We start from the raw sequence: 18928 nt of genomic DNA, 5'->3' as shown, positions 1-18928 counted from the left end.
TTGCCCAAATAAGTGCTTTCCCTCTTGTATTGCAGTGCAGAATCCCTAGCCTTGGACAAGGAGGCCTGGGTTGAAGTGCCATCTGCTCCAGAGTTATGTAAAACCATCTCTGATCAAATTAATTAGAAAATAAAATGCAAAGGATTTGTTGTATTAAAAGATGGGGTGAACATTAAGGTTATGCTACATGTTTAGGTGTTACAATTCAATAACTAATTATGAAAAAGCTTAAGAAGTTGTAAGAAATGGATAATTACCTGTTATTTTAACACCATCTTTGCTCTCAACAGCTACACCAACACCAAACTCATTTTCACCTCGGACACGGAAATAGTAAATGGCACCTTCTTGTAAGTCGCTAAGTTTGTAGGTGAGACGTTGACAGTTGTTCGTTACGGTGACCCATGCCTTCTTACTAGCTTCACGCTTCTCTACGTGATAATTCTTCACTGGAGCACCACCTTCATTTTCTGGGACATCCCAGGCCAGTGTTACAGATTCCTTAGTAACTTCTCTTATAATAATAGGGCCAGGAGGTCCAGGTGAATCCAGAATCTTGACAGCTAGTGTGAGTGTGGCAGTAGCCAAAATGTTCTGCAATGTTACAGTATATTTGCCAGCATCATTTCTTGTTGCTTTTTCGATTGTTAGAGAGGTACTTGAATCAGTAGTATCAATACATCCTCTTACACGGAGGTCCACATCTGGTTTGCTCCACATAACATTGGGCACAGGTTTTCCTCTAAAAGCTACAGGTAATGTAAAGGAACTTCCAGCTTTGACAATTAAAGTTTTGCGCATTTCATTATCAATTTCAAATGCAGGTTCCTCTTCTCTTTCTTTTGCAAACTGTGGGTCAGATATTTCACTTTGATCACTAACACCAACTTTGTTAATTGATCGTACACAGAAAACATACTCTGCTCCAGGTGCAAGTCCGAGCACTGTATATTCTGTGCCTCTCAAATTCTGAATTGCTGTTGTCCATTCAGTGTCTTCAGACTTCTTATATTCTACATTGTATCCAGTGACTGGTGCTCCACCATCGAACAGAGGCTTTGACCAGCTAACAGTAATACTTGTCTTTGCTGAATCAATAATTTTTGGTTTGGATGGAGGAGAAGGTTTGAAAACTGGATCTTCAGCACGGACAAAGGCTGATGGTTCACTTGGAGGACCTACACCAGCAGCATTTTCTGCATGTACCCGATATTCATAATCAGCACCTTCACGGAGCCCTGTTGCTTTTACTCTTAGATCGTACACAGGTTTCTTAGTAACTCGAACCCAACGTAAACCATTCTTTTCTCGTTTCTCAATTATATACCCAGCAATTGGATTTCCACCATCACTGTCAGGTCTTTCCCAGCAGATAGTCATAGAATCTTTTGTGACATTGGTTATTTCTATAGATTTTGGTGCACTAGGAATTGTGAATGGATCAATAGCTTTGACAGGTTCACTCTCTAAAGCTTCACCAACTCCATACTTGTTCACTCCCATTACTCTGAAAACATACTCATTGCCTTTAAGCAGTTTAGTCACTTTACAAGATGTTGTTGGTAAGTTTTCTGTTACACAAGTCCAAGCAAGACGACTTGTTTCACGCTTTTCGACAATATAGTGATCAACTTCTGCTCCTCCATTCTCTTGAGGAGGTCCCCATGACAATGAACACTTTTCTGCGGTACGGCCACTTATTTCCAAAGGACCAGCAGGTGGGCCTGGTCTATCAAGTACCTTGCAGTTAATAGCTTGAGATCTTGTTCCTGCAACATTCTGTAATGTTATAACATATTGTCCTGAATCTCGTCTAACACAGTCCTTAATGGTAATTGCAGTGCTATTGTTGGTTGATTGGATTTCAACTCTAGCTTGACCTTCGAGCTCTTTGCCATCTTTTGTCCACGATATCACTGGATGAGGGCGACCTGCAATATCTACAGCAACTTTGATAGTCTCACCTGCTTTGATAACAATCTCTCTAAATCTGGCATCCATCATAATTCTTGGGGCTTCCATATCATCCTTAACAGTAATAGGTCCTGTTGATTCAGACGGTTCACTGAATAATCCTGCAGCATTCTTTGCAATAATATGGAACTCATAACGCTGATCTTCCGTTAGACCAGTAACATCAAAATATGTTTCTTGGACATTAGTAAAATTACACTTAAGCCAGCGTCCATCAGGTAGTTCTCTAGATTCAATAATATAACCAATTACTTTAGCACCGCCATCATATTCAGGCTTGGTCCATGATAATGAAACAGAGGTTCTAGTAATATATGTTACTTCAGGTTGTCCAGGAGGATCACATGGGTCCCTTGCTGCAGCAGGCTCAGAAACCTTACTGTGCCTACCAATACCAGCAATGTTTTCAGCATACACACGATATTCGTAAACCAGACCTTCTTCAAGGCCAGTTACTTTCATTTTTGTGTCAACTATAGGACCTCGATTCATCTTTGTCCATAAGATACTGCTTCTTTCTTTGCATTCAAGATGGTAGCCAATAATCTTGGAACCTCCATCAACAACTGGTTCATTCCATTTTACAATCATATAACCTTTGGTAGCATGGGCAACAATAGGAGTTGCAGGAGGACCAGGTGGCTTAAATGGATACTCTGCAACAACAGCAGGGGATTCAATGTAGTGGCTCTTGCCATATCGATTTTCTGCATAGACACGGAACTGGTATTCGCATTTTGCTATAAGGTGTATGACTTTAACTGATGTTCTCGCAACAGTAGCAGAAACTGTTTCCCATACAGTTGTAGTGGTATCTCTCTTTTCGACAATGTAGTTGTTAATTTGGCAGCCACCATCGTACTCTGGTGCATTCCAAGATAGAGTTATAAAATCAGAACTGACTTCATCAATATGAATGGAATTAGGTGGTCCAGGTTTGTCAAGAACAATAACAGTAATTAAGAAAGTTTTTGATCCTATATTATTAGAAAATGTTACTTCATATTTTCCAACATCTTCCTTTATTGCTTCCTTGATGGTAAGCAATGTTGATGTTTTTGATGTCTGAACATTTATTCGTGTTGTCTGTTTTAAAGGCTCACCATTTTTCTTCCATGTCACAGTTGGTAAAGGTCTTCCTCTAAATAGTACATCAATCTTGAGGTCATCACCAGCCTTTACACTAAAACTATTGAAAAGAAGCTCAGCAGATGGCTCTATTTCGATATCTTTTGCAACCACTGGTACTCCCAACTGTCTTATGTCACTCTTTCCTTTCTCATTCACAGCTATTACGCCAAAGGTGTATTCCTCACCTGAAGTTAGACCTTTCACTATTGCCTCTAATGTTTTAACTTGGGCACATGAAATCCATTTTTCACTTCCTTTTGTCTGCATTTGAACAATGTAGGAAGTTATTTTACTACCTCCATCATGTTCAGGTTTCTCCCAGGTAAGTGTTGCACTATTGCGTGTTATATCTACCAATGTCACTTTACCAGGAGGTAAGGGTACTTCAGATGCTTTAGTGGGCTCAGTGGTCTCTGCTGGTAAGCCAATTCCATACTCATTAACTGCCATTACACGGAAGAAATATATACCACCTTCTTGAAGTGATTCAATTTTGAAGGTGTTTTTCGTACAATTGTTGGTAACAGCCGCGTAAGCCTTTCTTGTTGACTCACGTTTTTCAACAATGTAATTAGTGATCTTGGCTCCACCATCAATAAGAGGTGGCTCCCATGATACAGTCACTGAATCTTTCTTCACTTCTTTTATGTGCAAGTTCACAGGTGCACTTGGCGAGTCAAGTACTCTGACATTAACAAAAGCAGATTTAGTACCACTGTTGTTTTCCAAAGTCAAATTATACTTGCCACTGTGGAATCTGTTAACATTATCTATGACCAGCATGGTGTAAGAACTTGTAACTTCAATCTGGGCTCGCTCACTTAATGCTCCTTCAGCTTTTTCCCATTTTACTTCAGGCTCTGGTCTGCCTTTAATAGGAACAAATAGCCTCAAAGTACCACCAGCATGTACGGACACAATCTTTCTGAGATTAGCATCTAGCTCAATTTCTGGTGGCTCAAGTTTATCAACTGGAATTACTGTCCCAGAAACATTGGCAGGTTCTCCTACTCCTTCTGAATTAATGGCACAGATGCGAATGTTATGCTCAGTATTTTCCTTCAAGTCTTCTATTGTGAAATGTGTTACCTGCACACCCATGGGGGGCGTGCATGTGATCCAGTTGTCAGTGTTTGATTCTTTCACTTCTATAGCATATCCCTTAATTTTAGCTCCACCATCATAAATGGGTTTGCCCCAGGTAAGTGCTACTGTAGATCTTGTTGTGTCTACCACCTTTGGATTGCTAGGTGGCCCAGGAACGTATATTACATCATAAGCTCTATAGAAAATGGATGAATCACTTGGGTTACCTACACCAGCAGCATTTTCAGCAGACACACGGAATTCATAGAAATGACCTTCTGTTAAACCGGTAACTCTAAATCTTAAATCAGTCAACCTCTTTTTATTGCACCTGGTCCATCTGATTCCATCTTTGTCGCGTTTCTCCAGTATATATCCTTCAATTTCAGTGCCACCATCATCATCAGGACGTCCCCATGTCACAACCATGGAATCTTTAGTAATAGCTGTAACCTCAGGTACTGTTGGTGCACTTGGTGTATGGAATGGGTTTTTAGCCACAACTGCGTCAGATTCCACTGGTTCACCAATTCCATATTTATTTACTGCCATTACACGGAATATATACTCATTACCTGTAAGAAGTTTGGTTACTTTGTGACTAATAGCTTGCACATCAGATGCTACCTGTGTCCATGAAAGTCGTGATGTTTCTCTCTTTTCTATTATGTAATGAGAGATACTGGCACCACCATCCTGAGAAGGAGGATTCCAAGCCAAGTAGCACTTTTCTGCAGTTACACCAGAAACTGTCAAAACACCATCAGGAGGGCCAGGCCTATCAAGGACCTTAACAGTAATTGGAATAGATTTTGTTCCACCTACATTACTGAGCTTAAGCACGTAGTGTCCTCCATCAATTCTTATACAATCCTTGACAGTTAAACTAGTTGTCTGAATGGTAGTTTTAGTTTCCATTCTGGCAACATTTGCTTCAATATCTTTGCCATCTTTTATCCATGTTACATCAGGTACTGGTTTACCATGGATGTCAGCCTCAAGTACAAAGCTGTCTCCTGCATTAACAACAATTACATCTTTGTATTTAGGATCCATGGAAGCTGATGGAGCTTCAATTTCATCTCTTGCTGTAATTGGTCCAGTGCTTTCAGATGGTTCACTGAAAGTACCAGCTGCATTTCTTGCAATTACTCTAAATTCGTATCTTGCATTTTCAGTTAATCCAGTAGCAGTAAATTCAGTGTCGATTACATTCGTAAAACTAGCTTTCATCCAGCGACCTTCAGGAAGTTCTTTCTTTTCTATCACGTATCCTGTAATTTTGCTACCACCATCATACTGAGGTTTTTTCCATTGTAGAGTAACATAATTTCTTGTGATAACAACAGCTTCAGGACGGCCAGGAGGATCACAAGGATCACGGGCTACGTAACACTCAGAAACCTTGCTAGTTTTACCAATGCCAACAATATTCTCTGCATAAACTCTGAACTCATACTCAATACCTTCTTCGAGATTATTACATTTGTAGTGGGTATCTTGAATTATTGTTTTGTTCAGTTTAGTCCACAAAATGCTATTTCTTTCTTTGCGTTCAAGATGATAACCTAAAATTCTACTTCCACCATCAATCACTGGCTCATTCCACTGCACATACATGGAATCCTTTGTAGCAGCTGTCACAAATGGAGTGCCTGGGGGCCCAGGTTGTTTGTATGGGTATTGTGCGATGACTGCTGAAGAATCTAAAGATGAACTCTTCCCATATCTATTTTCAGCAAAGATTTTGAATTGATATTCAGATCCTGTGGTAAGTTTAGTAACTTTAATAGTTGTCCTTGCTACAGTTGCAGACACCAGCTGCCAATCAGTGGTAGTTGTGTCGCGTTTCTGAACAATATAGTTGTTAATTTGACAGCCTCCAGTATATTCTGGTGGATTCCATGACATTACAACAAAATTAGCACTGACTTCATCAAATCGGACTGGTCCAACTGGAGGACCTGGCTTATCAAGCACAATGATGCCAATCTCTTCTGTTACCTTCCCAGCACTGTTTGTAGCACTTACAGAATACTTCCCATGGTCATCTCTTTGACTTTCTTTAATATGAATTATTGTTGCTGTTGCTGCATCCTCCACATTAATTCTTGTTGTCTGTTTTAGTGTCTGGCCATCTTTCATCCATATAATCTTAGGTTTGGGACAACCAATAAATGGAACTTCAACTTTAAGGCTCTCCCCAGCTTGGACACTGTACGTGTTGAACATGAGTTTGAAAGCAGGTGCAATACTTTGATCTTTAGCTATCACTGGTACAGCCAAGGTTCGAGGATCACTTTTTCCTTTCTCATTGAAAGCAATCACACGGAAGAGATACTCGTGTCCTGAACTGAGACCAGAAACTAATGCATCACACGTTTTGGATTGGGTAATTACACCCCAATGCTCAGATCCTTTAGGTTGCATTTCCACCAAGTATCCCATAATTCTGCTACCTCCATCATGTTCGGGTTTCTCCCAAGTTAGAGACACACTCTTTTGGGTGACATCAACAAGGGTGATTTTTCCTGGTGCTAAAGGTGGCTCAGAAGCCTTTACAGCATCCACCATCTCAACAGGTATACCAATACCATATTCATTCTCTGCCATCACACGGAAGTAATAAATTGCTCCTTCAGTGAGATTCTCAACTTTGAAGCTGCACTTGTTACATTTAGCAGTTATATTAGCATACGCTTTTCTGGTTGATTCACGCTTATCGATGACGTAGTTTTTAACTTTTGCACCACCATCAATAAGAGGTGGTTCCCAGTGTAGTGTAACTGATTCTTTCCTTATATCCTTCACAGTTAAGTTTTGTGGAGCTCCAGGAGTGTCAAGAACTTTTACTGTAACAAATGCAGACTTCGTACCACTGCTATTCACCAAAGTCAAAATATACTTTCCAGCATCATTTCTGTCACAGTTGTCTATTGTTAGTTGAGTAAAGCTTAAACTCTTTTCTACTTGACACTTTTCAGTTAGTTCTCCTTCGTCCTTTGACCAGTTGATCTCAGGGGATGGTCTTCCTTTGAATGGTGTAAAGATTCTGGCAGTACCACCAGCTCTAACTGTGATTCCTTTTCTTAAATCAGCTGAAAGTTCAATTTCAGGTGCTTCAAGTTTATCTTCTGGTTTAACTGTACCAGCTACTGTTGCTGGTTCACCAACTCCAACCTTGTTGATGGCACATACACGCATGTTATATTCCTGATTTTCAGTAAGTTTCCCAATTTCAAAGCGGGTGACCTGTAGACCAGTTTGTGGTGTGCATATTGTCCAGTCTTCCTCATCTGCTTTACGAATTTCTACTATATAACCTTGAATGTCACAGCCACCATCATAAATTGGTTTTCCCCAAACAAGCACTACAGAATTTTTTGTAGTATCTACAACGTGTGGATTTGCTGGTGGCCCAGGTTTATAAACAGGATCACATGCTTTGTAGAAATTTGTTGGCTGACTTGGTTCACCAATTCCAGCCACGTTTTCAGCTAATACCCTAAATTCATATTCATGCTCTTCTGTGAGTCCTGTGACTCTAAAACGCAAATCTGTTACTCTATGCTTGTTGCATTTCGTCCATCTGATGCCAGACCTGTCCCTCTTCTCTACAATGTAACCTGTAATTTCACTACCGCCATCGCTATCTGGTCTACTCCAGCAAACAGTCATGGAGTCTTTTGCAACATTGGCTATTTCCAAAGATTTTGGTGGACCAGGAGGTGTAAATGGACTCTTCATTAACACGGGTACAGACTCCAAGGGTTCCCCAACACCAAACTTGTTCACAGCCATTATACGGAAGATATATTCATTACCTTCTAAAAGTTTGGTAACTTTGTGCACAGTAGCTTGAACTTCTGGTGCCACAACTGTCCAAGCAAGGCGACTAGTTTCTCTTTTCTCAATAATATAGTGTAAGATTGCACTTCCACCATCATGTTCTGGTGGGTTCCAAGATAATGAACACTTCTCAGCAGTGACACCAGTAACTCGGATAGGGCCTAATGGAGGTCCTGGTCTGTCCAAGACTTTTACAGTAATAGGAACAGATTTTGTACCTGCCACATTAGAAGCCTGAAGAATGTACTGCCCACCATCCACTCTAATTGCATCCTTAACGAGAAGTAAAGCTTTGAAATCTGTATTTTTAATCTCAAGCCTTGCTGATTCTTCAACTTCTTTGTCACCTTTGAACCACTGGATAATGGGTAGCGGTTTGCCATGAACATCGGCATCCAACTTGAATGTATCACCTGCGTTCACCACTATTGTTTCTCTGTATTTTGGATCAATAGCTAGTCTGGGTGGTTCAACTTCATCCTTTGCAACAATTGGTCCAGTGCTGTCAGATGGTTTGCTAATTGTTCCTGCAGCATTCTTAGCAATAACCCTAAACTCATACCTTTCGTCTTCAGTGAGGCCAGTTACAGTGAATTGAGTCTCAATGACATTTGTAAAGCTTGCTTTCATCCAGCGACCCTCAGGTAAGTCACGCTTCTCCACTAAATATCCAGTTATGATACTGCCACCATCATACACAGGCTTTGTCCATTGAAGTGTTATTGAATTTCTGGTTATAATGATGGCTTCTGGACAACCTGGAGGATCACATGGATCTCGTGCAAAGTAGCATTCAGACACCTTGCTTGGCTTTCCAATACCAACAATATTTTCAGCATACACTCTGAATTCATATTCAATGCCTTCTTCGAGTCCTGTAGTTTTAAACCTTGTGTCTGGTATAATAGTTCTGTTAATTTTTGTCCAAAGAATGCTGTTTCTTTCTTTGCGCTCAAGATGATATCCTAAGACTTTGCTTCCACCATCATTAATTGGTTCGTGCCACTGCACGTCCATGCTGTCTTTAGTAACAGCCGCAACGAATGGTGTACCAGGCGGGCCAGGCTCTTTAAATGGATACTGGGCTATAGTTGCCTGAGAATCCAAAGCAAAACTTCTACCATATCTGTTTTCAGCAAATATCCTAAATTGATATTCTGCTCCCGTTTTAAGTTTGGTTATCTTCAGACTTGTTCTTGCAACTGTAGCTGAAACAATTTCCCAGTTTATAGTAGTTGTATCTCTTTTCTCAACTACATAATTAGTTATTTGACAGCCACCAGTAAAGCTTGGCGGATCCCACGAAATTGTAATGCTTTCAGCACTAACTTCATCAAACCTTACAGGGCCTTTTGGTGGTCCTGGTTTATCAAGTGTTATTATTTCAATAGTTGCTGTCTTTTGTCCAACAGCATTTGCCACGTTGATACCGTACAATCCGTGATCATCTCTCATTGATTCCTTGATGGTTAGGATTGTAGCACTGCCAGAATCAAACACATTAACTCGAGTTGTCTGCTTGAGTGGTTGACCATCCTTTGTCCAAGTAATAGTTGGTTTAGGACATCCAGCTATAGGGATCTCAATTTTTAAGTCCTGTCCAACCTGTACACTGTAACTACTAAATGCTGGTTTGACATCTGGTTCAATCACAAGATCTTTAGCAATCACAGGTACTGCAAGGGTTCTTGGGTCACTCTTTCCTTTTTCATTCACTGCTATAACTCTGAACAGATACTCCTCTCCTTGGGTTAGGTTTTGGATTGTTGCCTCAAGTGTTTTTACATGTGCACATGCCAACCATTTTTCGCTACCTTTACTCTGCATTTCTACAATATACTGGATAATTCTGCTACCACCATCATGTTCCGGTTTCTCCCAGGTAAGGGACACAGATTTTCTTGTCACATCAACCAATGTTATTTTTCCTGGAGGCTGTGGTACCTCAGATACTTTAACTGGGTCAACAGTTTCTGCAGGTACTCCAATTCCATGCTCGTTTTCAGCAGTTACTCTAAAATAATAATTGCAACCTTCCTGGAGTTGTTCTATCTTAAAAGAGGTCTTGTGGCAGTTTGTGATAACAGCTGAGTAGGCTTTTCTTGTAGATTCACGTTTTTCTACAATGAAGTTCTTAATTTTAGCACCACCATCCAAGAGAGGATATTCCCAGGATAAGGTGACACTATCTTTAGTTACATCCCTTACTTTGAGATTAACTGGTGGGCCTGGTGTATCAAGGACTCTCACAGTAACAAATGCAGATTTTGTTCCGCTACTATTTTCCAAAGTTAACATATATTTGCCAGAGTCATTTCTGTTAACATTGTCAATTACAAGCAACGTGTAACTTTCAGAAATTTCAATCTGTGCAGTGTCTCTTATTTCACCATCTGCCTTGGTCCATTTCACTTCTGGAGCAGGGCGCCCTCTGATAGGAACAAATAATCTCAAAGAACAACTTGCTCTGACATTAATAACCTTCCTCAAATCAGCATCAAGGTCAAGGTCTGGAGCTTCTAACTTATCTTCCAAAAGAACAGTACCAGGAAAGTCAGCATGTTCACCAACTCCAGCTTTATTGATAGCACAGACGCGGAACTTGTATTCATGCTTTTCCTGCAATTTAGCCACTTCATAGTGGGTCTGCTTAATGCCACTTGCTGCTGTGCACATTATCCATTCATCAGTGCTTATATCACACATCTCCACAAGGTATCCTTGAATTTCACATCCTCCATCATAAATGGGTTTACCCCATGAAAGGAAGACAGAAGATCTTGTAAAGTCAGTTACCTTCGGATTGTTGGGTGGTCCGGGTTTGTAGATGGGGTCAGATGCCATGTAGAAAGTGGAACATGGACTTGGTTCACTGATACCAGCAGCATTTTCAGCAGATACCCTAAATTCATAATTATGGTTTTCTATAAGTCCAGTTGTCCTATAACGTAATTCACTGACCAGCCGTTTGTTACACCTTGTCCATCTAATGCCCTCCTTGTCACGTTTTTCCAAAATATAACCCTGAATTTCACTACCACCATCAGATGCAGGTCTTCCCCATACAACTACCATTGAATCCTTTGTGATCGCAGTAACCTCAGGTGTCTTTGGTGGATCAGGGCGCACAAATGGATTCTTTGCTAATACAGGATCTGATTCAAGTGGCTCACCTACACCATATTTGTTTACACCCATAACACGGAAGATGTATTCATTTCCTTCCAGAAGCTTGGTAACTTTGCAACTTGGAGTTTGCACATTAGCGTCAACTAAAGTCCAGACCAAACGACTAGTTTCTCTCCTTTCAACAATGTAATGTGACACATCACTACCGCCATCATGTTTTGGTGGCTTCCAGGTCAGCGTACATTTCTCAGCAGTTACTCCACTAACAACAATTGGTCCTTCAGGGGGTCCTGGTCTGTCTAGTACCTTCACATTAATAACAGCAGACTTTTCACCAGCTACATTCTTTACCAACAGGGTGTAGTGGCCACTATCTATACGAATAGATTCCTTGACAGTCAAAAGTGTATTAAAATCTGTACTTTTAATTTCAAGCCTAGCTGTATTTTCAAGTTCTTGGTCTCCTTTCATCCATTGGATTGTAGGTATTGGTTTTCCATAAACATCAGCTTCAATTTTGAATGTTTCAGCTGCATGTATGACAATACCCTCCTTATATTGTGAATCCATGCTAATTCGAGGTGGTTCTACTTCATCACGAACAGTAATTGGACCAGTGGATTCAGATGGTTCACTGAATACACCAGCTGCATTTCTAGCAATTACCCTGAACTCATATCGTTGGTCTTCAACTAAGCCAGTGACAGCAAACTGAGTGTCGATGACATTTGTAAAGCTGGCTTTCATCCAACGACCATCAGGAAGTTCTTTCTTTTCAACAATGTAGCCAGTGATTTTGCTGCCTCCGTCATATTCAGGTTTGGTCCACTGTAGTGTCACAGAATTTCTCGTGACAATTATAGCTTCAGGGCGACCTGGAGGATCACAAGGATCTCTAGCTGCGACACATTCAGACACTTTGCTTGGTTTGCCAATACCAACAATGTTCTCAGCATAAACTCTGTATTCATATTCAATGCCTTCTTCAAGATTTGTAGACTTTAATTTTGTATCAGAAATAATTGTCTTGTTCAGTTTCATCCATAAAATGCTATTTCTTTCTTTGCGTTCAAGATGGTAACCTAGAACCCTGCTGCCACCATCATTGACTGGTTCATTCCATTGCACCACCATGCTATCCTTTGTAATATTTGTTATGAAAGGAGTACCAGGTGGGCCAGGTGGCTTATAAGGATATTGTGCCACAACAGATTCAGAAGTCAAGTAACTGCTCTTTCCATATCTATTCTCAGCTGCAATTCTGAACTGATATTCAGTACCAGTCTTTAAGCGAGCAGCTTTAATTGTTGTTCGGGCAACAGTAGCAGAAACAATCTGCCAGACAATGGTTGAAGTGTCTCTTTTCTCAACGATATAATTGCTGATTTGACAACCGCCATCATATTCTGGTGGATTCCAGGATATAATGATACTATCTGCAGTAACCTCATCAATTTTAACTGGCCCAATTGGAGGCCCAGGCTTGTCCAAAACAACAATGCTCAGATTTTCAGATGCTTCCCCTGCTGCATTTGTAAGTTTTATGTTGTACTGACCCACATCGTCACGACAGGCCTCCTTGATCATCAGAACTGCTCTACTGTCTTTGGTCTCAGCATTTATCCTTGTTGTTTGTTTTAATGGCTGATTATCTTTCAGCCAAGATATAGTTGGTTTTGGGCGTGCAATAAATGGTACATCGACTTTCAAGTCTTCTCCTGCTAGGACGCTGAATGTGGTAAATAGAAGCTTTAAAGTAGGAGCAATTACCAGATCTTTTGCAACTACAGGGACCCCGAGCTGTCGGGGATCACTGACACCTTTCTCATTTTGTGCTGATACCCGGAATATATACTCTTCACCTTGTGTCAATCCTGTGATGGTGGCTTCAGTTATTTTCACTGTAGCACATGTTGTCCACTTATCACTGCCTTTAGTTTGCATTTCCACTATGTATCCTAAAATTCTACTGCCTCCGTCATGCTCTGGCTTCTCCCATGACAAAACTGCACTGTTTCTTGTCACATCAACAAGAGTCACTTTGCCTGGTGGTAGTGGTCTTTCTGATACTTTAATTGCATCAGGTGTCTCAACAGGAAGACCTATTCCATACTCATTTTCAGCCAGGACGCGGAAGTAATAGTTGCAACCTTCTTGCAAGTGGTCTATCTTCCAGGTTGTTTTATGACAGTTGGCAATCACTGTAGAGTATGCTTTTCTTGTTGATTCTCTTTTCTCCACAATGTAATTCTTAATTTTGGAGCCACCATCAATGAGTGGGGGTTCCCAAGTGATTGTAACTGATTCTTTAGAAACTTCCTTAACTTTAAGATTCTGTGGTGCTCCTGGGGTATCCAGCACTCTAACATTGACAAAAGCAGATTTGCTGCCGCCACTGTTCTCAACTGTTATGATATATTTACCACTGTCAAATCTATTCACATTTGGAATGATAAGGAGAGAGTATGAGCTTGTATTTTCAATTGAAGCTCTATCCAAGGATTCCCCATCTTCCCTTGCCCATTTAATCTCAGGTGTTGGTCTTCCTCTAATTGTGACAAATAATCTCAAAGTGCAACAAGCTCTTATGGATACCACTTTGCGCAAGTCTGCATCAAGCTCTATTTCAGGAGGCAATAACCTTTCTTCAGCTTTAGCTGTTCCAGGAATTTGTGCAGGTTCTCCAATACCTTCGGAGTTGATAGCATATATACGAACTTTGTACTCTTGGTTTTCTTTCAGATTAGTGATTGTGAAAGATGTGGCCTGGAGTCCACTCTGTGGTGTTACAACTGTCCATTCATCCTCTTCAGGGAGGCTTGTTTCAACCATGTAACCTGTAATTTCTGAGCCGCCATCATAAATAGGTTTATTCCATGCAATAGTGATTGAAGATCTGCTAGTATCTAGCACTCTAGGGTTACCTGGTGGTCCAGGTTTGAACACAGTGTCCATTGCTTTGTAGTATGGACTAGAAGAACTGGGTTGGCTTATACCAGCAGCATTTTCAGCCATGATTCTGTATTCATATTCATGTCCTTCTGTGAGTTTTCCAACTTTGTATCGTAAGTCAGTGACTATTCTTTTGTTGCATTTAACCCAGCGCATTCCTGTCTTGTCACGCCGCTCAATAATGTAGTTAGTAATTTCACTTCCACCATCAGAATCAGGATGCTCCCAACAAACCACCATTGAATCTTTTGTAATAGCTGTAACTATGGGATTCTTAGGCGGGCTAGGTGGGACAAATGGATTGGCAGCAACAACAGGATCAGACTCTAACGGTTCCCCAACCCCATATTTATTTACTGCCATAACACGGAAAATATATTCATTCCCTTGCAGAAGTTTGGTTATCTTTAATTTGGTTAGTTGAACATCTGTGGCCACATTAGTCCATGCAAGTCTACTGGTTTCACGTTTTTCAACTACGTAGTGGTCAATCTTTGCACCACCATCATCTGTTGGCGGCAACCATGATATCACACATTTTTCTGCTGTGACATCTGAAACTACGATAGGCGCTTCAGGAGGTCCAGGTCTATCCAAAATCTTTACGTTAAAAACATGCTTCGCTGTTCCTCCAGGATTGGTTGCAGTAAGCGTATATGCACCACCATCTCTTCTTATGCTGTCTTTGTGAATTAGAACAGTAGAGAAATCTGACATCTTTACTTCTACTTTTCCGGTTTCTTCAAGTTCATTTCCATCTTTTGTCCAGACCATGGTTGGTGGTGGTTGTCCTCTAACATCTGCTTCAAGTTTGAACATTTCACCTGCTTTCAATAGTACAAGACTCTTGAATTTAGCATCAACCATTATTCTGGGTTCTTCAATGTCATCTCTGCATATGATTGCGTCAGTGGGTTCAGATGGTTTGCTTATTGAACCAGCAGCATTACGAGCTAATACACGGAACTCATACTTGTCACCTTCATTAAGACCGCTGACAGTAAAGACAGTCTCCAGGACATTACTAAAGTTTGCCTTAAGCCAGCGGCCACTAGGTAGATCCCTCTTTTCGACTGTGTAACCAGTTATTTTGAAGCCTCCATCAAATTCTGGTTTTGTCCAGGTGAGTGTCACAGAATTTCTTGTAATGTTAAGTGGAACTGGTTTACCAGGAGGATCAATGGGATCCAATGCATACACTGGTTCTGACGGTTTGCTTGGCTTACCTTTGCCAGCCAGGTTTTCTGCGATCACACGGAATTCATATGCAATACCATCTGTGAGTCCGGTTGATTTAAATGTGGTGCCTACAACCAATGCCTTACTTACAGTTTGCCAAAGTATACTATTTCTTTCTTTTCTTTCAATGTGGTATCCAAAAATTGGACTTCCACCATCAGAAACAGGGTCATTCCAGGTGATTGTCATTGAATCCTTACTAACAGCAATAACTTGAGGAGTTCCAGGTGGTCCTGGCACCTTGAATGGGAAAGCTGCAACAACAGCCTCTGAAGAAATTGCAGGACCAACACCATACCTGTTCTGAGCTTTGACTCGGAACTGATATTCAGTTCCAGTTGTAAGGTGAGGTGCTTTAAACGTTGTACGTATTACAGTGGCGGCTAGCTCTACCCATGAAGTACTGTTGGTCTCACGCATTTCTACAATGTAATTGCTTATTGGCACTCCACCATCATTTTCAGGAGGCTCCCATGACAGCAATATGAAATCAGATGAAATTTCATCAAATTTAATTGGTCCTTTGGGGGGTCCTGGAATGTCATGAACTTGAACAGTGATGGTGTCACTAACCTCACCAACTATATTTTTAGCAGTCAGCGTGAACTTGCTACTGTCATTTCTTGTGCATTCATTGATGTTAAGTATAGTTGAATTTGCTGTACTCTCCACATTTATTCTCTGCGTCTGCTTCAAAGGTTGGCCATCTCTATTCCAAGTGACTGTTGGTTTGGGTCGACCAAGGACAGGGATGTCAATTTTTATATTATCACCTGCCTTTGCAATCACAAGCTTCTGGTAAATGCCACGCAAGTCAAATTCTGGAAGCATAGTTTGTTCTTTCACAATAACTGGTCTGCTTTCTCGTGGATCACTCCTTCCAACAGCATTTACTGCCATTACACGGAATGTATATTCTTCATTTTCACTAAGATTCTTTGCAACATAATCTAGTGTCTTTACAGTTGCCAAAGACATCCATTTTTCAGAATCTTTCTTCTGTGCCTCAAGTATATATCCTATAATTTTGCTACCACCATCATGTTCTGGTTTTGGCCAAGACAGGCTAACAGTGTGCTTGGTTATATCCATAATGTGTAGGCGTTCAGGAGGTGATGGGGCTTCAGATGCTCTTATAGGATCTGAAGTCTCAGCTGGTTCACCTATGCCGTATTCATTCTCAGCCATTACTCTGAAGTAGTACTCACATCCTTCTGACAAATTGACAACTCTGAGTGAACACTTCTGGCAATTGGTTGTGACAGTAGAGTATGCCTTCCGGGTTGATTCTCGTTTCTCTACAACATAATTGGTTATCCGTGAGCCGCCATCAATCATCGGCATATCCCATTGTATGGTAACACTGTCTTTTGTTACTTCTCTGGCTTTGAGATTGATAGGTGGTCCTGGTGAATCTAAAACCCTCACATTTACAAAACCACTCTTTTTGCCAGCAATATTTTCAAGACACATTGTGTATTTTCCAGCATCATATCGTGTGCAGTCTGGGATGAGCAAGAATGTGTATGAATCTGTGGTTTCTACAGTTGCTCGGCCTTTAACTGGGATGTCTCCTTTCAGCCATGTAACATCAGGCGTTGGACGTCCCTTGATTGGTACAAAGATGCGAATGGTTACTCCAGCTCTGACAACAAGAGTTCTTCTCAGTTCAGCATCCAACTCAAAATCAGGAGCGACTTCACGTTCCTTAATTTCAATAAGACCTTCTACTTGTGCAGGCTCACCAACACCTTCTGCATTGACTGCACTAATTCTGAAGTTGTATTTTTCTCCTGACTGAAGGTTAGCAACAACAAATTCAGTTATTCTGAGCGCAGTGCCTGTTGTGTCTTTTATCCAATTCTCATCGCCTTCTTTCTTATGTTCAACTATATAGCCAATAATGTCAAGGCCACCATCATAATGTGGTTTCCCCCAAGTCAGGCTAGCTGTAGTTTTTGTTGTGTCAACCACTCTTGGGTTAGAAGGTGGTCCAGGTACATCTGTGTAAATTGAAAGAAAATAATGTAATGAAATTAGTATTAAGTACTGAAACATTAAGGATGTCTGTTGTCAAAGTATAATTTACATGTAACAAATATGAGAAAGGTGTTTTGTAACTTTAATACTTACATGCTACATCCTTTGTTAATACTGGTTGTGATGGTTCACTTGGAGGTCCAATGCCAGCCTTATTTTCTGCACTGACACGGAATTCATACTCAGTTCCTTCATTCAGTCCTGTCACTTTGTGTCGGAGATCAGATATCGGTTTCTTTGTTGCTCTAACCCATCTGAGGCCTTTCCTTTCTTTACGTTCTAAGATGTATCCTGTTATTTCACTACCGCCATCAACAACTGGCCTCGTCCACCCAACAGTAATGGTATTTTTGGTAACATTAGTAATCTCAGGCTTTGAAGGTGGGCCAGGGGGACCTAAGAAAGAAATATCACAAATGAAGTTTGTTATTCTAATAAGGCAAAAATAGAAGTCATATAATGCTCAGTATTAAAAAATTTTTTTACCAAAACTGTCCACCATTTTAACTGGTTCTGACTGTACTGGATCACCAATGCCATATTGATTTACAGCTGAGACACGGAAGATGTATTCATTTCCCTGTATAAGTTTGCTTGCAATAAATCTGCAGCTTGGAACATTTTCAGCAACTAAAGTCCAGAGAAGACGACTTGTTTCTCTCTTTTCAATTGTATAAGATTTGACTGGAGAACCTCCATCTTCAGCTGGAGGTAACCAATTTAGTGTAGCCTTCTCAGACGAAACATTGCTTATTTCAATAGGTCCTGGGGGACCAGGAACATCTAACACTTTCACACGTACATGTTCTTCTTTGGTGCCAAATGGATTACTGGCAGTGATAGTATATTCTCCAGAATCTTTTCTTGTAGCATATTTAACATGCAGTGTTGACGAAGTTGGTGTTTTTTCAATTTGAACTATCTCAGAGACCTTGAAATCTTTACCACCCTTAGACCAAACTGATGTTGGTGGAGGTTTGCCAAGAATGCTAGTTGCAGTAATTACAATGGTATCACCAGCCTTAACTGTTAAGCCTTCTTTTACAGTAGGATCAATTACAATTGTTGGTGCCACTGTGAATATATAAGAGAGAAATTAATCAGTACCATGAGATGTCAATTTTTCAGTTTTGCTTTCATCATATGGTTATAAAAAGAAAATTACTTACCAAACTCATCTTGACAGATAATAGTTCCTGTGGTTTCAGATGGTGGACTAATTGCTCCTGCTGCGTTCTTTGCCCTTACACGGAATTCATATTTACAGCCCTCAGTAAGATCAGTAACAGTAAAGGCACACTCCTGAACATTAATATGATTCGCTTTCATCCATGTCTTTGAAGGTAGGTCACGTTTCTCAACAAGGTAGCCAATTAGTTTGTGACCACCATCATACTTTGGTTCAGTCCAGATTAGAGTCACACTTGTCCGGGTAACATTAATGACTTCAGGTTTACCAGGAGGATCTGAAAGGAGAGCAATATAATGTCAGCCACTGATTGTAGCATTTATAAGTTGTAATAAAAGA

General features: G+C 40.6%; 1 protein-coding gene across 4 annotated transcripts in view; it reads right to left on the bottom strand.

Annotated features, from left to right (window-relative positions):
* The window catches only part of LOC122551920 (titin), a 348465-nt gene that overhangs the window by 28739 nt on the left and 300798 nt on the right, over positions 1-18928 (bottom strand). For all 4 annotated transcript variants that reach the window (XM_087988975.1, XM_087988977.1, XM_087988978.1 and 1 more), the window contains 4 exons: positions 18570-18866; positions 17887-18474; positions 17494-17796; positions 258-17363 (listed from right to left, as the gene is read on the bottom strand). In XM_087988975.1, coding sequence (XP_087845101.1) covers positions 258-17363; positions 17494-17796; positions 17887-18474; positions 18570-18866 — 18294 coding nt within the window. The remainder of the gene's footprint in view (positions 1-257; positions 17364-17493; positions 17797-17886; positions 18475-18569; positions 18867-18928) is intronic.

This window comes from Chiloscyllium plagiosum, unplaced genomic scaffold (genome assembly GCF_037043375.1).
Source record: "Chiloscyllium plagiosum isolate Xiang-an unplaced genomic scaffold, Cpla_swu_hap1 HiC_scaffold_7, whole genome shotgun sequence".
NCBI lineage: Eukaryota > Metazoa > Chordata > Chondrichthyes > Orectolobiformes > Hemiscylliidae > Chiloscyllium > Chiloscyllium plagiosum.
The sequence above is the reverse complement of the archived record's forward strand: the minus strand, read 5'-3'. Positions and strand labels throughout refer to the sequence as shown.